This window comes from Papaver somniferum, chromosome 11 (genome assembly GCF_003573695.1).
Source record: "Papaver somniferum cultivar HN1 chromosome 11, ASM357369v1, whole genome shotgun sequence".
Classification (NCBI taxonomy): Eukaryota; Viridiplantae; Streptophyta; class Magnoliopsida; order Ranunculales; family Papaveraceae; genus Papaver; species Papaver somniferum.
This window is the reverse complement of record NC_039368.1, coordinates 97,247,344-97,271,805: the sequence shown is the minus strand read 5'-3', so window position 1 is coordinate 97,271,805 and position 24,462 is coordinate 97,247,344. Positions and strand designations below refer to the sequence as shown.

Sequence of the window (24,462 nt, the reverse complement as noted above, 5' to 3'; positions counted from 1 at the left end):
TTACAATTAAATTATGATGAGATAAAAATAATAAAAGAAGAAGACATTAAAGAAAATGATGAAAAATAATAAAATAGAAAAGAAAGTATTGGGACTTTAGACTTTACCGTTATGACGATACTAGAGTATTCTAACCATTTTCTATAAATTCTTAAATATTTTCTCATGATGATTTAAGACAAATATTTACGCTAGTGATGGCAGTGCGCCGTATGGGGTGTGGACCTCGAATCCTATCTCCTCCACGTACAAAGAAAACCTATCTTCTACCCGTGTACCCATAAGAACTGGGGTGAGAACGGGTATAGAAAATTACACGTATGAGGAGGGTTTTACATGGGTTACCCATAACATTAAAAGAGATATGTAGTACATACTTTGTTACAATCCCATATAGTGTTATCAAGTATACCCAGGGTGAAGTCAAAAGTGTAAAATTTATTACCAACAGTGAAGGTATCAAGTACGAAGGTTTTTTTTTTACGATTGCTTACGATTTTTGGTTGTAATCCAATAAGATTGATTATAAATGTGGACCAAAAGAAAATATAGTTAACATTGTGAGATCGATCTTCAATAGCATAACAGTGAGTTACAGGAATAGTTACATGCATCGTATCCTTAGTAGATCACCATAAACAATGAGCGGAATAATAAATAAAACCTTCAATAATACATAATAAAATAAGTATAAATCCTAAATATGAAAGGTACTGGACGGGGTTTTAAAACTCATCCCCTTCCCAAACCCGCATCACTAATTTTTGGGATTACTCGTACCCTATTTGTTCCCAGTCTATTCGGGTAAAACCCAACTCAACCCAATAGGGACGGGTCCCCATGGGGATAGATTTGGGAGGGGTAAATTTTCATCCCCACCTTGGAGGATAAAACGCTACAACTACTATTGAAGTTTTCAGAATGTTAATATTTTCTCTTCACTTAAAATGTTGATCTCTATTAACATATTATAAATAAATAAAATAATCACAAGGATATATGAAGATTACTAATATCATGAAAAAACAAGAACAAATACCAAATGCAATTATTATAGAAAATAAGTAAAAAAGTTCTTGCATGCATTATTTGGGTACATTTTTCTCCTTAATAAAGAAATTATTTTTCCATTACAGAAGAAGGAGAAAAGTAAAGAAATAAAATAAAAAAAAACTAAACTAAACTACTGGTCTTCTGAACTAGAATAATGAAGTCCTTTTTTCATCTGCTTCCACCATTGTTTATCTTTCTTCACGGGACTGTGCTATATGGAAATGCAATAAATCTATACATGCTCAAGACTTTCTTAAATAACTTCCTATCGAAGGTCTCAATCATAGAGTGGGATCACGACAATTTAGTGTTGTCTTATTATGTTATCGTTTGGGTATCCCTCTTTTTACTGTTGGTAGTCAGTGTGCATTTTTAAACCGTGATATGGATTGTTATGGAGATCATGCCTTACATTTTTCCGATGAGGTAAGTCTCAAATTCTGATACGACCTTGTTCGCGACATTATTTCTGATATGTGTTTTTGTGCAGGACTTCCCGCCAGGAAAGAAGTTTCCCTGGGATTCATGTTTAAAGATGGTGGTGCTTTGCGGCATGCTGATATTTTAGTTCATAATTGGGACAATGGTCATGATATGTGTTTAGATGTAACCGGGGTCTCTCCAATCACTGGTAGTGGAGTTCGTATATTCCATCCTGGCCTCGTCTTAAGCAATGCCATTACACGTAATAATGACAAATCTCGGCAATTGTGTAGCTCAAGGTTATGGGTTTGGTACTTTAGCCTTTTCCATGTTTGGTGAACTTGGGGATGTCACGGTTGAACTTTTGAAGATACTACACAATCATTTGTCTAGATTTGATGTTAATGCAAGGAAATGTAATTTATTTTTTTATAAACTAGGGATTGTTATACAGAAAGGTTTTGGACACCTCCTTGTCGCTAGGATTCCAACTAGTTTCTTACAATCCGCTCTTGTTGATGATGATTTCTAAATATCAATAAATAAAATAAACCCTATATCTTTCTTTATTAATAATTTTACTTCATATGATGGCATTTACTTGAATTTTGAATTACATCGACGTAATAGGCAAACGCGCAACAAGCTGCGCCGCAAGCCCTTTTTGAATTGCAAAACCTATCATCTTAAAAACAAACTCTCTCGAACCGGGAGTCATGACATTAATGTGCATAACTTTCTGGACTCTCTTGAGGAGTCCAACCACTTCTGGAGCCAAAAAACCAAATGTATCAAAAGCGAAAGGAATAAAGGCGTGTCCATTATCACGACATCCCTTCTCATGTGTCGCTATCTTCAATGCTTCTTGCCCGACTGTAAACGTGCCATGTCATATGCCTACTAATGGAGAAACCCTAGTGAGGTCAACACATGCGTTTTTTCCATTTACCTACCAAAAAATCAAGACATCTGCTGGCCTGAGTGTTGATCTCCCTTCCAGTGGATCATTCAAAAAGTTGACATCCGCTTCTTTCTTCGCTGAAATACCGGCTCTCCATATAACATCATACAAAGCGTCCCTCACATGATCATGCCTATGTTTAAACTCAGGGTCTACCTTGCAATGAAGTGCATGTTCCCCACAAGTGTCTAAACACCCAGTATTACAAGCAGGACAGCGGGTGTCCGATGGGTATAAGGGGATCATCAATCTGTATTTAAGGATGGTACGGTACTCCACGGGTGACATCTTCTGTCCAAGGCCTTCAATCGGAATAGAGAGTAGAAAATCCTGCGCACGCCCTGCTTGCAGACAACCCAAAACATCTTTTTGTCTATCCGACAACTCATAAACTCTGTCCATGTCTTTAACCACTTTACCAAAAAGAGCAGTCGCCAAAGTACTTTGGGCTTTATGGGGGGCAGTGTATTTGTTGGTAAAGCTGCTAAAGTCAAAATCAGGGAGAGTTGCTTGTAACGTCTTCAAAGTCTTGTTGAAATTTTCATGCATGCTGTGTCTTTGGAAACCCTAGATTAGTTTCCAAAAATGTTCTCATTTAATATAAAATCTATGTGATATAAATGGAATATATGTGGATTTCCAACTAATGTCTTTATTTATGAGATTGCCTCGAATTGCTTTTCATAAGTGAAATATTTATTAATCCTCTTAATCTTGTACACACGGAAAATTAAGTTTCCAGATGTGAGAATTACTCCAATTATATGATGTCGACACCAGTGAACCCCAAAATATATCTTGTCGTTTTGAGAATTAATTTCAGTTTCTACCGCATACCCCGGGTATCTGAATTTTCATCTATTTTATAGTACAATTGCGCTTTATTCATTAAACTCTGGAAAATTAAATGAAATCATCAAGAATACAAAACACAATTTGGCTAAGTTAGCCTATGTAAGTAGTGGTCCAGATTTATCCTCGCAAGAGATAAATCTATGGCTATCGTTATATGCTTAAAACACCATCTGACACAAGATCAAATTAAGGAAAATCTAAAAAGATCACTTCTCACCCGAAACGATTCGAGTACTTCTTTTCTTTTTTTTTCCTCAAAACACTATCAATTGTGGCCTTACTGAAACCTTACAAATCCTAAGACAAATATTCACTCTCAATAATCTTCAACCCCTGCAAATGTGATTTATCGTAGGTAATCAGTCTCTCTCTAAAATTTATATTTTTCTATTTCATTTTTGGTAACACATCTATCTTTCTGGCGTGATTTGTTTTTCATTTGATTTCCAGGGATCATGTATTTTTTTCTCTCAAAACTCATTAGTGGTTCATTTGGATCAGGTTAATATTATGATTTTGTTTTTAATTCCAACCTAAACTAACATTGTACGGTAATCTATGAGAATAACATATTAATTTCTTCATAGTTTCATTACAGCAGAGGAAACCTTAATATATATTCCCATGGTTACAAGTTACAGAAGACAATCCCTTGGACCGTTTCACCGTAACTGAAATACACATCGTACTTCTCACACGTACAACCTATCATAGGTTTGTAACATTTCTTCCCCCTACGATTTAGGCTTGTCCTTAAGGTGCAAATTTAGGATATAGAGCCATGAAATCATTATACTCCCAAATAGCATCGTCAACAGACTTTCCTTCCCATTGAATAAGAATCTTAGTTACAGGTCACAACTTTGTTGTTCTTCTTAAACAGTCCACGTTCTAGTATTTTGGTAGGTCGCCAAGGAGTAGTTGGAAAATCTATTGGAGGCAGAGTTGTTGAAGAAGGAATCGATTCACCAATCCTACCTTTCAACTGTGAAATATGAAATACGTCATGAACACGATAACTATGAGGAAATGCAAGATTACAGGTAACAAAACCAATTTTTTTGACTATCTGATAAAGACCACAAAATCTTGAAGCCAACTTCTTTGATTGAGAATACCCAACTGATGTTTGAAGATATGGTTGAAGTCTTAAATAAACCCAATCCCCAATAACAAACTCACGTTCAACACAGTGGCGATATGATTGAACCTTCATTCTATTTTGGGTGATTCCCAAATTTTCACACAAATGTTTAGGTAATTGATCCCGTTCTTGAAGTGAAAAATCAACAACATGTACATTAGTAGTACCGGTAATATAAGAATCAATTCGAGGCGGAAGTCGACCGTAAACAGCTTGGAATGGAGATATGCACAGTGAGGTGTGGTATGTTGTATTGTACCAAAACTCAGCCCAAGGTATCTAGTGATTCCATTGAGTTGGATAGGTACTAGAAAAACAACGAAGATATTGCTCTATTGAACGTTTAACGACTTCTGTTTGTCCATCATATTGTGGGTGATAAGCAGTACTACGACATAATATAGTGCCCTACAAATCAAAATAAGCTTCCCAGAAATGACTAATATAAATAGGATCACGACCACAATTTACCTAGGCATACCATGTAACTTCACCACATCTCGAACAAAAGTTTATGCTACATATTTTGCAGTATAAGGATGTGTTAGAGAAGAGAAGTGGGCATACTTACTGAACCTATCAACAACAATCATAATGACAGTTTTACGATTTGAAGGGGGAAGACCAACTATAAAATCCATGGAGATATCACACCACGCTTCAGATAATTGGTAATGGTTGTAGAAGACCGGGCGGAGATATAGTCTCGTATTTTATTCGTTGACAGACTTCACATTCAGCAACATATTTTTTTACTTCCTTTTTCATACCTTGCCAATGAAAGTTATTAGAAACCCGTTTGTAAGTTGGTAACATTCCTGAGTATCCTCTAATTGGCGAATCATGAAATTCATGTAAAATTTTGTTGCACCAAGGAGAATTAGGGGATAAAACAATCCTTCCTTTGTACCGTAAAACACTGTTATCAAGTGTATAATGTGGAATTGCAGTACGGGAAACCAAGAGATGCTGAAATAATTTCAGCAAATTAACGTCTTCCATATTAGTCTTAATGATGTCCTCCATGGAAGAAAAATACTGGAGAGGAGATTGTACAAAGTTGGGATGATCATGAAGACGAGAAAGAGCATCTGCAACAACATTTTTCTTACCTTTTCTGTATATAATTTCATAATCATAGCCTAAAAGCTTGGTTAACCATTATTGTTACTTCATGGTAGTTAATCGTTGATCAAGGAAATATTTCAAAGTGCGATGGTCAGTTAATACCTTGAAATGACGACCTAACAAGTAAGGACGCCACCTTGAAACAACCATAACAATTTCCATGAGTTCATTATCATAGACATATATGTGAAGATGTTTTTGTGCCAAGGATTTATTGAAATATGCAATAGGTTTTCCATCCTGTGTTAAAACCGCACCCAACCCCAAGCCAGAAGCATCACACTCTAAAAAAAATTCACGAGTAAAATCTGGTAGAGCCAAGGTTGGTGTAGTGGATGAGGCCGTCTTCAAGTCATTAAAAGCCATTTCAGACTGAGAAGTTCAAGTAAAAGAATCTTTTCAAAGGAGCTAAGTTAATGGAGCAGCAATCTTACCGTAGTCACGAACAAATTTTCGATAATACCTAGTAAGACCCAAAAATTCTCTTAGCGTCTTTAAAGATGTCGGTCTAGGCCACTGCAACATAGCTTCAATTTTTAAGGAATCCACTTGCACACCATTTTCATTTATAATATGGCCAAGGTATTCAACAGTAGGTTGAGAAAAATAACACCTGGTTCGTTTAACAAATAACTGATGTAGGCGGAGCTGTTGAAATATTGTTTCAAATGTACGAGGTGATCTTCAATGGTGCGACTATAAACGAGTATATCATCGAAGAATACCAGTACAAATTGACGTAGATAAGGTTGAAAAACTTAATTCATCAAACTTTGGAATGTCTTTGATGCATTGGAAAGACCAAATGGCATTACAAGAAATTCATAATGACCCTCATGTGTACGAAATATTTTTTTGTCCTTGTTAACGACTCTGATTTGATGTTATCCACATCAAAGATCCAACTTGGAGAATATAGTAGCACCATTTAACTCGTCTAACAATTCATCAATTACCGGAATGGGGTACCGATCCGCATTGTGATGTTGTTATATGCACGGTAATCAACACACATACGCCACGAACCGTCTTTATTTTTTACCAAAAAAACTGGTGAAGAAAAATGACTGGTGCTTGGTCGTATAATCTCAGTATGATGCATTTCCTGAATTAGTTTCTCAATTTCATTTTTCTGAAAATGAGGATACCGATGAGGATGTACATTGGTTGGAGCACTTCCTCGTAGTAGTGGGATGCGATGGTCATGATCTCGATGAGGTGGTAACTCAGTTGGTGCTTCAAACAAATCTGAATATTGTTCCAATAAAGATGTTACCCATGTAGATGTTCGAGGTTCCACTCTAACACAAGAATCCAGTAAACAAATATATAACCCATGACCTTGCTGTAAGAAAATATATTAGAACTCACCTTCATCTCGTATAGGAGAAAATGTAGTAGGGGTTTCTTTTAAAGTAATTTCCTTTGTATCCACAAAAAAACCCATTATTAGTTGTCTAAAATCCCACTGAATAATACCAATACTTTGAAGCCAATCGGCACCAAGAAAAACTTCATAACCACAAATAGGAAGAATATAGAAGTCTAAAGTAAAAGTATGTCCTTGCGGGACTAATTTCACTTTGGAACAATGACCATGGAAATTTAACTTGCTCCCATTTACTACTGTAACACTCATAGGATGAGAGTTAACAATACATATACCATACTGCTTTGCTATTCTTAGACGAAGAAAATTATGAGTAGACCCACAGTCTACCAATACTGTTACCTGGTGTTTAGATATTTATCCCAAAAGTTTCACAGTTCCAGACCTTTGAGTTCCAGCAAGAGCATTCAAAGAAATTTCCTCTGTTGACAGATCTTCTTCACCTTGTTCATTTTCTGGTGTGAAATTTTCATTTTCATACTCCATTTCTAACAACAACAGTTGAGGTCGCTTACATCGATCACTCTGCTTAAATTGTTCATCACAATTGAAGCATGAATTCTTGTCTTTCCTCTCAAGTTGCTTAGCGATACTCAAACGGCGGGCTCATGTGGTTGCTGATTTAAGAAGTGGTGCAGGAAATGCAAGGGATGGTTGCTTAAGTAATACTTGGTTGGGATGGATGGGTGGTGAAGGAGATGCAAATGGCGTTGAACTAGACGACTGCTGTAAGGGTTGTCGAGTGATACATTGTTTTAAATTGTAGATACCAACGTAGCAAGTGCATCTTCTTGTCTTTGATTTTCAACTCGCTCAAATACAGTTTTATACTCGCGGACAATTCCAGTTTGATATAATTTTGCTAATGCCCCCTCCGGATCATCATCTTCTTTAGATTCAAATCTAAAACAATAGTAACGAAAAAAATCAGGCCAAGTTGGTAAACGGATGGTTTTAATTAATCATCGATACCATGGAATGACATCCTTAGATAAGTGACCAGAAGTGTACCATACGTTCGTCTGGAATCCCATTCAGAAATTTATATTCATAAGCCCTAAACACCCATCCACGAGGGTCGTTACCATCACAATTTGGAAAATCAAGCTGGATTTAACGACCTGAAATCCTGGAAAATTGGGTTGATCTACTTAAAATTTTGGTTGCAGCGGTGGTTGATACGGTGTATATACTGGTTGTTGCGGAGGATAAAGCGACAATTATGGTGGTGGATTAAACGATTGATATGATGGTGGATAAATGGAAAGTTGTTGTGGAGGGTAAAATTGAAGTTCTGATGATTGATACGGTGGTGTTTGTGGTGGGGGGTACGGTGGTGGTGGTGGTGGTTGTAGTGGGGTAAGGAGGTGGTCGTAGTTATGGTGGAATGAGTAATTGATCTAGTTTCGTTTGTATACACCTTACAACCGCCTCGAGAGAAGCCATGGAGGCTTTCAGATCATCTTTTTCATCGTCTTGCTTGCTTTCTTCTGTTGTAAATGAAAAATTCTCCATAAAACAAAATTGTGCATACTTCATTATTGGTGCCAGGAAAATGCTCTAAATACCAATTATTAGGATCCTGTTTTTAATTCTAAACTTAACTAACATTGTACGATAATCTAAGAGAATAACATATTAATTTCTTCGTAGTTTCATTATAGTAAAGGAAACCTTAATATATAGGATCATGGTTACAAGTTACAGATTAATTTCTCACTAAAACCTTAAAAATTCTAGGTCAGATCGTCAACTCTCCATTATCAAGCCTTATTTTCCCACGACCTTCATTATTATAGGTAATGAGTCCCATATCATCTTTTTACACATAACAACCTTCCTAATTCTCTCTCGAGGCAAGGTTTTCGGATATCTTCTTTTCTCTCTACCTAATTATATTTGTATTTTAGAAGAAAACGGGGTTTTACTATTCTATTATGAGTCTTACCATGTTCCCTTTTGTAAATTTTGATCGCAGACTTTACAAAGAAAAAATAAAACTAACGCATGATTTCCATTGTATTTAGTTGGTTGTTTTTTTGTACTTTTCTCACATGCTTGCTCAATTGTCCGTTGATGTACCAGATTTTTAGTAATGGAGTTCTAACCAGTATTTGTGTTTTCATATGACCAGTTGAACCCGAGGAAGTTTATGAAGGGAAAATAGTGAAAAAAAAGATAAGTAAGTAGATATCTTTTCTTTCTACATCTCAAACAAAATTTAATGTTAACAAGATTTATTGGAAAATCCGTTGCTTTCATTCTTCCTCCTTGCCCAAAATTTACATGCAGGATTTAGTATTTTATTTGTTGCGTTCTGAACCAAACGGCGGTCTTCATTTCTGATTTGATTTGTCACATGGAACCTTGCTTGGTGATTTGCAGCTCATCTTAAGGTTAATCACCTATCACATATGTCCTTTCTCTTCTTTTTTGAAGGTCATGTCGCACTTTCAGTCATAATTTGTATTTGTGTGAGTTTAAATTTACTTTCACGTTAGATTTAGCTATTTAGGCGGTTCTTTTTTATTTTTTTCTCATGTGCTATATAAAATTGCACGTTGTATCCTATGAAAAAAATATTTAGTCCCTTCTTCTCCGTGTAATCTTTTTTGTGATACAACCTAAACAACGACGACCAATGTTCCGACTTCAAAATATGCATTGTACTGTACTTTCAATCGGATTCATGCCTCATAATCCTCAATATAGTAACCACTAAGTCATATCATTTATTTTTTTCGCTGTGTGAAACGTAGATTTGTTGTTTTAGTTATTGCGTTCAGATCATACATTCCAATTATTTGTTAGCTTTAAGTATCCTTACTTTTTTAGGCTGTTGCTTTTAACATTCATATCAGTATATTACACACTGTATAATATATATATATATATATATATATATATATATATATATATATATATATATATAATCACCCCCTTACATATGATACTTGGTCAAAATCACTACTCGGCTTAGAATCCATGCCTCATAATATTTCTCTGTATATTTTGTTTGCGACACCCTTGCCCACTTAACAACACAAATGACAACTCACGGGTTATATCTTGCCTCTACTTGTTGAATCACACTTTCTCAGTTTCATTGTATGTCACTTCACACCGATAGGCGAACCCATTTCCACTTGTAAGTTCTGATCGGATATTTTGCACCATTTTTTAAATTTTAATTAACCTCAAATTTAGTAGGTTTGTTTTGGTTGTTTTCTGATCCGGTCACCTTATTTTTGGGCTGCAGGCTCTTGTTTCCATGTTCATATCACCATTTTACTGCATAGGTCACTATTTAAGTTAAAGATTTTTGAATGTGTTACTGGGCATTTTTTGGTGTTTTAAATAACATTTTACTTCAGGTATTGCTTCAAGTTGTCTCAAGTCTTACTGTGACTCAATTTGTTAATCTATTACCAAATATTCAATAAACCTCGAGTTCAATAGATCACTCCACTATAAACCCATATGTTACTTATGAGTTACTTGGGTCTTGGGTAAGATGTGCAGGTTAGCCTTACATGGTTTAAAGTGGGTGCACAAAATTTAGTTTTTGCCCGGTTGATTAATTTTATAGCGATTTGTTTATCTTTTTCTATTGACACCAGAATCTTTAAATTCGTTGTTTTAAAGTTATGCAGTATGCTATATTCCACGATAGTTTTTTTTTTATCATCTATTGGTCGAACTAAAAACAATATTATTGGCACCACATAAAATTATTCTATTACAGAAGGAACTAATATAATGACTTATGCCCTTACTTCGTACCCAGGTTCTAAATGGTGTTCTTAGAAGTTTGTGGGTTTTCATTTGAGCAGCAGGATGCAATGCATTTAAATCAAGATAAATAATATAGTGAAAAGGATCAGCGTGATAAAGTACGTTGATCTTTTTCCTTTCCATTTCCTTATTATAGTGTTAATTTCCCGAAGATGTAACAGTTAAAAACTATGCCTATTTTTTATAGAAACAACTTTTTCTCTTTACAGAAATAACTTCCAAAATTATGTACTGTTAGGAAATTATGGACTGCATTGTCATTGTTCCCCATCCTTAGTCGTTCACTTTTTCCCTGATTCCATCTGACTTTGTGATGTATGGAAAGTAGCGACGACCACATTTATATTTTTAAACTATCCATCCTCATGTTCTGCCAATTTGATGGATTTCTCATCATCCCCAAGAAACAAATCAATAAGTCCCATCGTCCATTTCATGCCCAGTGTGAACCATAAAATCTTGATTTTACTTACTCCGTCCAAGACTCCAAATGATACAATCAATTTATCTTTTTCCTTCCAATATTCCAACATACTTAGGCTGCACCCTCTTTACATTCTGACTTGTAGATGCAATTAACATATCGAAATTCACCTGCTAACACATGTTACTTAGTTAAACACAACCCTGCCTATACTTTATGCCTCCTTATGTTTGTCTGTTTATTTAGTTTTCATCACCATAGCACAATTAACCGCCCAAATCACAAGTTTTAACTTATTGTCGTTTGTCCCCTTCCTATTACCGTCACCATGCTTCAGTGAGTTGGTGCTTATAAACCTGGAATTATTTAAATCTTGAATGTAAACTTTAGTACGACAAAATATTAATAATCAACTATGAGTGTCCACGAACCATTAATTTTTAATGCGAATTTTCAGAACATTTTTTTAATCAACTGGTTCAATTTTACATTCAGGTTCCAAACCGGTGGCATGGCCTGGGTAGTGGGAACACTTGAAGAGTTCAGTATACGTAGAAGGTGTAAGGAGATTGATATTTTTGCTTATACTCCACTGTGTATTCATTTCGATCAAAATTACACACAATACTTAATGAATTTATTTAAACATTTTTCGGGAAGTTAAGTTACTAGATAGTGGGTTACTTATTCAACCAACGCATTTGTTGTTGGCACAATACAATACACATGTTACTGCCGAAAGAGTAAGGACATATCTCAGTCGTAGTTTATAAATGAAAATTTTGAATTGCACTAATGTTGTGTAGTTAAGGTATGTGAAATTGTGAATATAAACGGCTATAAACGCATATTGAAGACCTTAAATATTGGTTTAACAATCACATATTCCCAATATTCCGTATAATTTTGTGCATCTGATATTTTTATTTATTTTAAGGTTAACACTGATATCAAAGTGCCAAGAAGGCACAAGAGAACAAACAACCTTAGGACCTAAAAACCTGAAAATCAAGAACTACAACCGGGCGAACGAAAGCAAACCTTTAGAAGATTACATGTTACTAAAATTATATACTTTTATATCCCATCTCGCTACTAGATCATCAAAGAATAAGCCCTTAAATGTTTGCGAAGGTAATTGAGTAGCTGATTTCAATTGCATATGCTTTTTAGAGTGCGGGGAATTTGAGACGAGGGTGATTGAGTGGGTCCCAAGCTACAAATCAAACTAAAATTCTTCGGCCAATTTAAACAACCCTCTCACAGGTGGAACCCAAATGCCAGACCCTCTGCAACTCCGTGAGGGGTGGGGGCCACTTTTATGTGAGTGCCTGTTTTAAAATTGTTTGGGTTGATGGTACATCTAACACTACTCAAAATTAATATGACAGTGATAAAATCATTTTTTTAGGAGTAAAAATTGGTAGATGGTTAAATATGATAATATTATGATGAGCCCATCTCAAAAGAAAAAACGTCGAAAGCTTTCGATGATTTACTTGAACAATAATTGTTTTAGAGAAACAACACTTAACACTTATACACAATAAGATAAGGCTCGTGCCATTACAACACGGGTTAAGCCTCAAAGTGTACAAAATTAAACACTATGAATGTAAATAAAGATGTGAAAATGACATGTTTACACACTCATCATTCATGAAACACTATTCCATGCTTAGTACTTGTTATTAAAATTTTGAGTAATTCCCTTCTTTCAATTAATTCGAGTACCCCTTCAAACAAACCGGTTGATCTGACTATTGATAAACAAAGATATATGTTATAAGAACAATATTCATAACAGAGTTCAAACCTTACTTTCACGTTGGAGGATGAGTCAATAATTTTTTCAATCTTTCTCAATGCAATATTCACCCACAAAATCACCACTTTTTTCTTCTTTGTTTACAAAGAGAATTGAATGCATTATTTTAACAAATGTCTTAGTATAGTTATTTGTTATAATTTATCATGATAGAGATTTCCTTGCTTAAATCTTCATTGTATTCTTCCTTGATACTTTTTCTTTTGGAAGACATTATAAAAAAGTAAGATTCGGACCAAAAGTAGTACTCATGTACCAAACAAATTACCTTCTTGTTATGGAAATATAAGGTTTTAGAGATATACCTTATTTTCGATTAAATTCGGAAAACAGTTAAATTTTGAAAACTTGTTCGAAATTGGAAACATATACTTTTTAGGAAATATCTTCTAAATCATAAACCTATTACTAAAAAAATTATATCTTGGATTGGGCTTTTAGATTGATATCCATAATCAAAAAGATTTTATTCTTATTTTACCAAAAACCCAGTAAACTCTCACATTGGTTAGACTAAAGATGAATACCTCATTTATAACTAGTTTCCAATGTGGGTATGATAAGACGGATGGGCACGTGCCAGTAGACATACATGGCCTAACTTATACTTGGGCTTCTGCGGGGATACAAATATCTACGAGGATATATTTATCGTGTTTTTCTTAAGGAACTATTAGTTATAATTTTTATTTTCTTATTAATAGTTTTATTTATGGAGAATTTTATTTCCATTTTTAACTGGAATTGTTCTATAAGAAATTAAAAACTTTGCTTTAAAAGAAATTTGAAACCCTAAAGGTTTCTTTTCACATGTAAAAGAAGAACTCGAACTTTGGAAAATATGCGTCCATAAGCGATTACTATCATGTCTTCTTTTCACCTCTTCTTGCTTTATTTTGCTCATTGCTTGTTTACCTTCAATACTTTTTTTTTAAGTTCAGAGAATGGGTAGGTTGTATTATGTTGTGTTGATACAAGCTATATTGGGCAGTCTTATCCTTGACACACCTTCGTAGCTGGGGTTTAGCATTGCTCATTCTTGAGTATACGAACTAATGTCTTAAGTGAAACTTGTTGAACCTGTGAATCTGCGCATTCGTCAAGTTTTTTGTGGTAGAGTTATTTTCTTTTAGTATTTTGTATTGCTAGATAATCTGATGTTGTTGTTCATTGTTGCAAGATTCAACATTCTTAACACATTATTATTCCTTGTAACAATGGGAAAGAACGACGTTGAAAGATCACATAATTCAACGGAAAGGATTTCAAGAGATGGCAATCCAAGATGTTGTTTTTCTGAGTTATCATGAGTTATATTTGTATGTTGCGTCTCCTATGGGTGGATCCTTGAATGACGAAGGACAAGAAGCTGAACTTGATGAGTGAAACATGTCGAACTATATGGCTAAAAAAATCACATTATAACTGTTCAAATGATGCAATGTACAGTTTTTATAGTGCTAAAGAAAACTTCAGTGCTTTCGATTTGTGAACTGCATTAGAATCAAAGTACCAAGCCGAGACTGCAAGAGGCAAGAAATTTTTGGTTTCTAAGTTCAAGGGTTTTAAGATGTCGAATGCTAAGTCTATTGTGGATCAATTCCTTGAACTTGAGCAAATCATTAATGAGATTCTTGCTGAAGGTATGGTTATTGATGAGACGTTTCAAATATCTGCGATAATTGAGAATTTACCATCTTCTTAGTCAGAGTACAAGAGAAGATTGAGGCATGAAACTGGTGAAGTTGGCATGGTTGAATTGGGCTAGAATATACAAGTGAAAAAATTGTTGTGAACCAAGGACAAGAGTGTAGCACTGCAAGGCACATGGAAGTAACATATGACTGAACACAAATCTTCTAAACCTGACAAAAGACGATACTAGCAAACATGGTGCTAAGCACGATCCCGGATCCTCACAAAAAAAGTGATTTTTGTAAACCCGAATCTAATATAACTAAAACCAAGGGTAAATGTTGGGTTTTTTTTGGAATTCCGACTATATGACAGTTTAATGTAGACAACGTAAGGACCTAACATGTGTATCAGACTTCACAACTAAAAAAGCAGAGTTTTTCGAATCATCACATAAAACCTTTAACATGTTTACCAATTCCCCAATGAAATTTAATGTTTGAGCAGGCATTGTTTTTGTTAAGGACAAAAGCAAATGATCCCAATTTCATATATCGGTAAGACTTCTTACAAGAATCAATACATCTTGACAGAAATACATGAACAAATACAAAATCTATGTATTCTAAATGCAACAAATTAAAGTACTAAATTCATGTAGTTCGTAGAGGAAATCGATGCTATTTGAGGGATAGTGTGAAGTTTCTGATTCCACCATTTGAATTGTTGTTCTTTATTGAGAACGAATTTATCTTCTTCTTTAAGATTTGATGCTCCTATAACAGGGGAGTAATATGCGTTGTGTATCGAAAACACGATCACATCCGGTAGCCATGGATATTCACAGTAATGTAGATCTACTTCAAGTCAATGTAATTCGTTCTCGAAGATGTATTTAAAACGATTGCAGTAATCGATAGAATCTCCTTGAAGGTTATATGAAATTGTTATACAAACATATAATAAGAAATCAAGATAGCATACATAAGCCATCTGATTGATCAGAAATATAAAAAAAAACAACTAAAGATTGTTGGAACAACAATTTGTTTTATTGAAAACTATACAAACTAAGAAGACTAACCTTGATCTCCCTGGAAGATCTGAAAATTTTGATCATATCCAGACATGTTATAACAAGAACGAAGAAGAAGATGAGAGTTTTTTTTCTTTCCGGTTTTTGGAGAGAAGGGGTAGAGGAAAAAGGTCGTCTACTCTTGAGCAGGCATGTTGAAAACGTATTATATACTGTATTTTGTTAATATGTCAAATATTGTACACTACAAGGATACCTTTGTAGCCTAGTTAGTAAGTCGGTGTATGATCCGTGAATTATACACGTACCAATATGTATTGTTTGAATTCGCAGATTATGTGTGACCATTTGTAACTCCGACTACAATACTTGTATTTTATGGTTACCCAACTTATCCGCAGATAATTCGGAAACGCTAGTTATAACTCTAACTATACGACTGTTTTATTCGTCTGTCTCGTCATTATTACGACCTATTTAACATCCGTACTAATTGGAACCTCCCTTGATCACGTGCTTGAAGGAACAAACACCAACAATGCTGAATCCACCGAGGATGAAATCCCGTGGATTCCACCGCGTGACACAGAAAAATGTGGACCCCACAGTGCAAAAGAACCGACCCCCTATAATTCTTCCTGGTGGGTCCCAGGGGCTGTCTCACCCGGGATTTAGTCCCGAAATTTAGCCAGTGCACTAATCCTCGGTTGTTACATTTGGATACATATCATATACTTAATTCAATTAAATAGTAAAATCACAAAATATTTAACCATTATCGAACTCACATTAATAAAATGAATTATAACGTAGTATGTAGTTCCTAATTATTGCCGAATTCACGACCCATTAATGGGATTCTAGATCTAATTTGACTTTTACAAATCCGAATTATATGTGTATGTTTGTGGCTCCGTCCATTTATCGAATTCCGAATTGCTAAATTACGATAAGGGACTGTACCGTGCTGCAAGGTTTTATCCTGCCCGTATCTGGTCTGGTGTCTGTGGTTCTTAGGACGTATCAGGGGTATATAAGTCATTTGCTGCATTGCCCCTTCCAGTTCGTGCGGGAGCCAAATCGATAACACCTTATCCTACCCTCATTACCCCCAATTCCCATTCGCTTCTCTCCCGCCAAAATGGCGACCTGTGTAAACCACCATTTCTTCACCAATCTGAAACCAATTAAACCTACTCAAACCCCATACACAGGTTCTAAGTTACACCCAGTGAACTCGACCTCGATTCGATGCGTCCAAACAGGAGAGAAAGAACGAGTCACAGTAGTGAAAAACGGCAACGATTCACTAGAAATCTGCAGAGTTTTGAATGGCATGTGGCAAACTAGCGGTGGTTGGGGGAAAATCGATAGGGACGATGCAGTTGAAGCTATGCTTCGATATGCCGATTCTGGTCTTTCCACTTTTGATTTGGCGGATCACTGTGAGTCCAACACCCTAACCCTAAATTAATTAGTTTGTTTTTATGTTTCTCCTCTTCCATTTTATTTTTGTTCACTGAACAGAGACTGTGTTTTTCTATTGGTCCAGTTCTTCGCCAATTTTTTTAGGGGAGTAAATGTGAAATTACGTGTCAGTGTCTGGTTCAACCACGTGGATCCCCTTTTGGAATGTTAATGGATAGATAACAAAAGGGGCATAGGAAAAACGTAAACGTAATATGTTAGAGATATCCAACATAATTATACATAATTCATGGAGGGTAATTTGGTGAATTGATGAGTTGTTGTCAGTCTTTTTAAGGAGGGAAAAACTAGAGATTTTCATGCATTAACTGGTCACTGTTGGTAGATTGTAAGAGTAATGGCAGCCTCCATTGTTTTCTGCTCCAATTTTGCTTTCAATCCTGTTAGAACCCAAGCTCAAATCAGTCCCAAATTGGGGAAACTCGTTCGTGGATGTATGAAATATGAACAAGCTGTTGTTGAGAATCCGAGAGTTACTGAGGTGAAGCACAAAAAGGATTCCCTAGAGATTTGCAGAATTGTTAATGGAATGTGGCAGACTAGTGGAGGTTGGGGCAAAATTGATGAGAACAATGCTGTGGAGGCCATGCTTAAATACGTTGATGCTGGACTTACAACCTTTGACATGGCAGATATCTGTTAGAACTTACTTGACATACTTCTTTTACTGCTTTTGTTTGGTTAAGAATTAAAATTTTGTGGATTTTAAGAACCCATGGAGTATATAGAGTCTAGACTCTCGGCTTCACTTACTATGTTGTTGTGTTTCTGTTTTGATTGCATGGAGTTTGCTTTGTTTTTTATTCCATGTTCTATTGTTAAAGCTATACATACATATGGGATTGTTTCCTGTTTAACTTATTCTGTATGTTTTATGATATAGATGGACCAGCAGAAGATCTATATGGAATTTTCATCAACAAAGTCCGTAGGGAACGTGCACCAGAGATGTTGGAGAAGATTAAAGGGTAAGTATTTCCGCTCTTGAATAGTGTTCTCAAGAAGGAGTGTCTGTGTCTGACTTTGCAGCTATATCTGTTTCTATATAACTTCTGTGTTTACAGGCAATTTGTTTTATCGAGAGTCTAGACATTTCCTAGTTAAGAAGCATCGATCTTATATATGGTCTGTATATTATACTTCTGAGTAAAAATTACAGTTAAATATATAATCACCGAACATGCAGGTATCAACCAAAGAATACCGTTAATAATACCGTTGAGAATACTGTTGAGAATCCCGGTAAAAATAAAATACAAAAATTCTACATAACTTGGTTTAAACTTTAAAGCTGTTTTTGCATTAGACACGGGATTTTGCCGTCACAAATATAAAAATGAGTACAGTATTTTTTCTTGTTTTGATAGGCGAGTACTCACCACGTGCTCAATTAGTCTTAAACCAAACTTTTGTCCATTTATGATCCAAGTGACTCTCGAAGGTGTTAACTTCAATATTTGTTAGAGACTCGCTCAATAAAGGGTGGCCCTAATTTAATTGAGTATGCTATTTTATATGCGAATATTTGCTTGACGAACCATCGAAAACAGGAGAGAAACAAGACATAATTGATAACTAGATTTGCTGGCGTTCTTCAGAGGATGAGCCAGTTCGGATGCATTAGATTGAGATGCCAAGAATGGTGAATGATGTTGCTCCAAATTCTTTCGTCTTACTTTATTAAGGATTATTTGATGCAGCCTTACCAAATGGGTACCGCCTCCCGTTAAAATGACAAGTAGATATGTTCGCGAAAGCATCAACGTGTCAAGGAAGAGAATGGACGTTCCAGCCTTAGATATGCTTCAGTTTCATTGGTTAGTTTTCTTCTTAACATTCAATTACTCTTGATAACCACTGTCATAATTTCATAATAGCTTCTCATTATGATTGCATGTTTCATTTACTGGAATAGGTGGGATTACTCCAACACGGGCTACCTCGATGCTTTAAAACATCTTACAGATCTAAAAGAAGAAGGTTAGATTGATTATATTTGAATTATATGTATTAGGGTGATATACCTTCATTTCTTGATTGCATCGGACCTTTGGGGATAAACATGCAGGTAAAATCAAGACAGTGGCTTTGACGAATTTTGATACTGAGAGGCTGCACATAATCTTGGAAAATGGTATCCCAATCGTTAGCAATCAGGTCAACTTAAATTTCGTTGATGTTTTCTAAGGTTTCCTGAGGGATTTGTTGTATATATCGAATGTGTGCTCAATTGCTGAGTGAAAAACTTTTTGTTATCTTTAGGTCCAACATTCTATTGTCGACATGCGTCCTCAACAGAAAATGGCAGAACTTTGTCAGCTCACAGGAGTAAAACTTATAACGTCTCTCTCTCTCTCTCTCTATATATATATATATATATGCATTGATATATGTCCTAGCTCTTCCTTTTACTCATTCTGAATTTGAACTGGCTATAAATACAGGTATGGAACTGTGATGGGAGGTTTATTATCAGAGAAATTCCTCGACACCAACTTATCGATTCCTTTTGCTGGCCCTCCTCTAAATACCCCATCTCTTCAGAAATACAAAAGGGTATTTCACTCTTTAAAAGCCGTTACTCCTACCTGACCACTTACGAACTGTACATATTTGGTTTTTGCAATAACAAAGTATCCTTAATGTTCCAGATGGTGGACGCTTGGGGTGGATGGGGTTTATTCCAAACACTGCTTCAAACTTTAAAGACAGTAGCTAATAAACATGGGGTATCCATCTCTACTGTAGCCGTGAAATACGTTCTGGATCAGGTAAATTGAGAAAAAATTCACCTTCTTATTTAGCACCATAAAACCTTTTTAGGAAATAGTAGATTCACTCATGAAAATATCCTTCTTATTTGCTTTGTGTTACGGCAGCAATCAGTTGCTGGATCAATGGTTGGTGTGAGGCTTGGCCTGGCAGAGCATATAAATGATTGCAACGCTGTATTTTCCCTCACTCTTGACGAGGACGACGTGAATAGCATTCAGGAAGTAACAAAGAAAGGAAAGGATCTCCTGAGAGCTATTGGTGACTGTGGAGATGAATACAGACGTGCTTGAGAATTGTTCCCAATTCAATCCTTGTCAGTTATCATCTGATTCTCTTGTTTTTTATAAGAAGATGCATGGTTTATCGAGATTGGCTACTTTCCCCAGTTGATTGAAGTCTGTCAACACAAACCGTATATATAGAAAATTATACAGAACATCGTCTTGGTTTGTAAGAAGGAAAGTTTGTTGTAGAGAAACAAGAAATTACTGAACTCTCATTTCACAAATCAATTGTCAACATACAAGGAAATTTTACTGTCTGCTTGCAAACCAGAAGTTGATGATCTCCGGGGATCTAAAATTTGAACCTTGATGAGTCTGTTGAATTCCTCTACTAATGACGTGCATCAGCCATCTAGTCAAATTCTGATAAAAAAAAAAGAAAAAAAAAAGAAAAGAAAAAAAAAGAGCCATCTAGTCAAATATCATAAGCGCTCCGACACAAATGATTATCACATTTCCACGATAACAAATATTTTGGTCTCTTGTAGTGAGACTAGAACTCTGATAGAAATATAGAACCTTAAGACAACCGGTCTTAGACTTGTTACAACATTTGTGATTAGCAAAAAATTGTTGATCCACTAATAAAAACTGCTCAATCTGAGGGGCTTGATGCCAGCCTTACAGCGACCGGAATATAGAGCCACATTGTGCTTGATTTTAGTACTTATCTCATCAGTCTTCTTCTTCGAGTGGTGGATTGACAGTCATCATAACTTTGGAGGGTGTATTAGTTGCTGCATTTCCAAATGCATTTGTAAAATTCCTCAGGTCGTCAAAAGTCAGAGCAGTGCAACTTCAAACCATTCCAGTATTCTACCGCACAAGTTGTTGCACCTTGTAAGCAAAGTGTAATAAAAAGAACAATGACTAACAAAACCGGAGGTGTCAATCGTAATTAGCATTAACCTGGGGTTGAAATATCCAACACTTGTATATTGAAACCCTAGGCCTTTATAATCTCCCTGAAGCCGCTCGATATAAACCCTAGAAATAGCGTTTGTTCTCTCCCTTCGTTGTTGTAGCCGTACTTCTGCAAATCTCGTCTCTGCAAATCATCAGATCCCTAAAGTAATTATCTTACCATCTCTTCCAATTTCTCCTTTGTATCTGTTGTTGCTAGGAAAACTGATATCATTTGTGTTGTTTGCAGTTAATTTTCAGCAGAAATGAAGGTTATCGCTGCTTACTTGCTTCTTGTTTTGGGTGGAAACACCGCACCTACAGCTGAGGATATCAAGGGAGTCCTTGGATCAGGTATACCCCTTTTCTTTTCTTCCTCGATCTGTTAATCTTATGTGCGTCATTGCTGTATGAAATAGGTTTTTAATACAATGGTCTTGGATTATGTATACCCCTTTTCATTTCTTTGGCCGTTCAATTTGATCTATCTGTTAACCTAATCTAGGTTAAAGTTTGATTAGGTATTTTGTTTTCGTTTTCTTATACGGTAAAGTTTGATTGTTTGGTTTAGATTTTGTTTTTCTGTGTTTCTTACGAGGACATTTTATTGTAAGGTACAATGCTAAATAAACTTAGACATGCTTTAGTAATGGATTTTTGATCTCTGTTATTATGCTTTTATTGTTCTAAAATTCTATTTATGTATGCCAAAGGGACTGCAATATGGGCAGTTTGTACAACTGAGTGGGAACAATGCAGTGTTTTAAGTTGTATTTATTTGCTTATAAACAGGTTTTGTTGGTAACTGCCATTAGAGTTTTGATTACTGGGTCTTCTTTGTTTCTGTTTTGCTAATTTGTGTTGATATATATTGCTTGAATTTTGTCTGTGCTACAAGTGTATATTGTTTTAGTTTATGCACTTGTCAATCCAAGCCTCTGTGTGTGCAAAACTTGTTGATTATATCACGGATTCTCTAGGAATATGAATGAATAGAATTTAACATTTAAAATTGTTTGCGCAACTATACGAATTCCAACCTTTTAGTTATTACGTAATTTAGTAATGTAAATTTTTTCATGCAGTTGGAGCTGATTGCGATGACTCGAGAATTGAGTTGCTCCTTACTCAAGTCAAGGGTAAGGACATAACTGAACTTATTGCATCTGGAAGGGAGAAGTTGGCCTCCGTCCCCTCAGGAGGTGGTGCTCCAATGGCTGTTGCTGCATCTGGTGGTGGCGGTGCTGCTGCACCTGCTGCTGCAGAGCAGAAGAAGGAAGAGAAGGTTGAAGAGAAAGAAGAGTCTGATGATGTAAGTATTTCTTTACTGATGAATTGATGAGTTAATGATGCTAATAAGTGTGTACTTTATTTTGGTTAGTTTCTGATTGATCTTTTATTTGTTTGATTGGTGCAGGATATGGGTTTCAGTCTATTTGACTGAGGAAGTTGGCTTCTCCCCAGATGTAGTCTCATCTTCTCAAGTTCCAAATTCTACATATTTGTTTACTGTCGATGTTTTTCTCTTCTTTTATGTTTTACTAATTTTGGTTTAGGTAGGGAAACCTAGCGAGACAAGTTTGGAAAGTAATGTTGAATTCGAATTACAAAACCAATTTTGTGAAAGTTCTGGTTAAATATTTCTGTTCTGTGTTCATTACTCAATTTATTTGATGTTGTCTGCCTGTTCTTAACGATTAGCATCTGGATGCATGGCTGGTCTGTTTTTGTTTAATTAGTGGGAGGGGTAGTTATTTCCTTTGATCAAAGTACTATGAAGTTGTGGCCCTTGTTTCCTTATTTGATTGCATGGTTAATGTTGTGTTTTGGATGATAGTCTATAGGAAAGAATCAAATCTAGATTAAGGTATCCGAGTTCATTTTGGATGTGGCGCTTTCTTACCAATTTCATTTTGGATGTGGCGCTTTCTTACCAATTTTTGTACGCATGACCTTGTTGGTTAAGGTTTTTTTTTATGGATGATTCAGCCTATGGCGAAGATTTAAGCGCTTGCTTTTTGTCTGCATGAACTAGTTGGTCAAGCATAAGGATCTCTGAGGTAGAGTAGATATCCATGCATCTACGTTGATTTTTAGGGTACTTTATCTGGTACTTTCCATTTTCCTTGTCCAAAATTCTACTTGTTTCTGAAATTTCTTTGCTAGTTGTTGTGGAGTCTGAGTTACCCATTGAAAAGCTTTATTACATCCAAATAAACCACATTTTTGTAGCAACTAATTTTCAAGATATCACTGTATTAGGGACTGAAAAACAATCCTTGTTATGGTGTTGTTAGGCCCAAGTTCCCAAACCTCTTGTGTAAGAAGAGGTGTTCAAAATAATTTCTTCGTGTTCACCACAAAAGGTGCAGTTTGGATTAATGTCTCTTATAATGCCTTTTAGTTTCGAATTACAAAGCATTTTGGAAGCACTTCCATAAGAAAAGTTTGATTCTAGGGAGATTTCTAGTTTCCATAAAGATTTCCAAAAATTATCATCTAAACCAAGACCATAAGAGTCTATTCCATTTTCACTAAGTTTGTCACATGGATCGTAAATTCTCTGTCTTGGTTAATTTCCATCTCTGATTATTTGTTATACGGTTATTCAATCTGTCTGAGAAGAGGTTTATTTTACAAAAAAATTCTGCCATGTTATTAGGAAAAGAGGATGAAATCAGCGTTGTATTTCATTTGTGGGTTGATGAATCAATCAAAAAGTCGATACTAGAGATGGAGAACCGTTGGAAGAAGTTCTATAATTAATCAGAGCATTTGTTAATCCTGGTATACAGTTATCTTCCTAGATGTTTATAATAGTACCATCTCCTACCTTATATATAATATTTTGTTCTACCAATTTCAGACCTTCACAAATGCATTTTCAATACAAGAATGTTTGTCTTGAGGCTTAACTCTAAGGGGAGATTTATTTCTGAAGTATTTAGGATTAAGAGTTTTTTCCCAAAGAGAATTGGGCTCTTTCAACAATCTCCAAGCTATCTGAGCTATCAGAGGCTAAATTAAATTTATGCGCATCTCTAAAACCTAATCCTCCTTTGCTTATGGGTTTACACAAGCTTGGTCATGCCTGTGGGTAATAACCTTGGGCATTTGGTTCAATGCCCCATCAAAGGTCTCTTGGATAGCATTTATTTTGTTAGAAATCTTTTTTTGGTAGAATGAAACATCCCATCTGAAATGTTGATACCAGACAAGACAGATTTATTTAATACCATTTTACTAGTTTGAGGCAGAACTTACTCTTTCATCCCTTGGATTTATGTTCCATATTTTCTAGGATAAGGCAAAGGTTTTTTTTATCATGGATTTGTCTATG

The 24,462-nt window shown here is 35.5% G+C and overlaps 2 protein-coding genes across 3 annotated transcripts; both read left to right on the top strand.

Moving 5' to 3' along the window:
• Positions 1-16,758: 16,758 nt before the first annotated feature.
• Positions 16,759-20,476, top strand: LOC113322944 (flagellar radial spoke protein 5-like). 2 transcript variants are annotated; one of them, XM_026571142.1, is made up of 9 exons: positions 16,759-17,117; positions 18,044-18,128; positions 18,861-18,977; positions 19,076-19,140; positions 19,229-19,317; positions 19,423-19,502; positions 19,605-19,716; positions 19,812-19,931; positions 20,040-20,476. In XM_026571142.1, the coding sequence occupies exons 1-9, from the start codon at positions 16,814-16,816 to the stop codon at positions 20,223-20,225; spliced, it is 1,158 nt and encodes a 385-aa protein (XP_026426927.1). In that variant the 5' UTR covers positions 16,759-16,813; the 3' UTR covers positions 20,226-20,476. The 2 variants fall into 2 exon arrangements, with proteins under 2 accessions (XP_026426927.1, XP_026426928.1); XM_026571143.1 differs by lacking the exon at positions 16,759-17,117 and adding an exon at positions 17,378-17,798.
• A 666-nt stretch (positions 20,477-21,142) lies between these two features.
• Positions 21,143-22,807, top strand: LOC113325415 (60S acidic ribosomal protein P2-2-like). The gene is made up of 4 exons (XM_026573621.1): positions 21,143-21,290; positions 21,373-21,476; positions 22,208-22,434; positions 22,540-22,807. The coding sequence occupies exons 2-4, from the start codon at positions 21,389-21,391 to the stop codon at positions 22,564-22,566; spliced, it is 342 nt and encodes a 113-aa protein (XP_026429406.1). The 5' UTR covers positions 21,143-21,290; positions 21,373-21,388; the 3' UTR covers positions 22,567-22,807.
• Positions 22,808-24,462: the final 1,655 nt, after the last annotated feature.

Coding starts and splice junctions, on each gene's coding strand:
- LOC113322944 (XM_026571142.1), top strand. CDS start 16,814: ATGGCGACCTGTGTAAACCACCATTTCTTCACCAATCTGAAACCAATT. Junction 19,141..19,228: donor TACAGATCTAAAAGAAGAAG/GTTAGATTGATT, acceptor ATAAACATGCAG/GTAAAATCAAGACAGTGGCT. Junction 19,503..19,604: donor ACAGGAGTAAAACTTATAAC/GTCTCTCTCTCT, acceptor CTATAAATACAG/GTATGGAACTGTGATGGGAG.
- LOC113325415 (XM_026573621.1), top strand. CDS start 21,389: ATGAAGGTTATCGCTGCTTACTTGCTTCTTGTTTTGGGTGGAAACACC. Junction 21,477..22,207: donor CAAGGGAGTCCTTGGATCAG/GTATACCCCTTT, acceptor TTTTTCATGCAG/TTGGAGCTGATTGCGATGAC. Junction 22,435..22,539: donor AGAAAGAAGAGTCTGATGAT/GTAAGTATTTCT, acceptor TGATTGGTGCAG/GATATGGGTTTCAGTCTATT.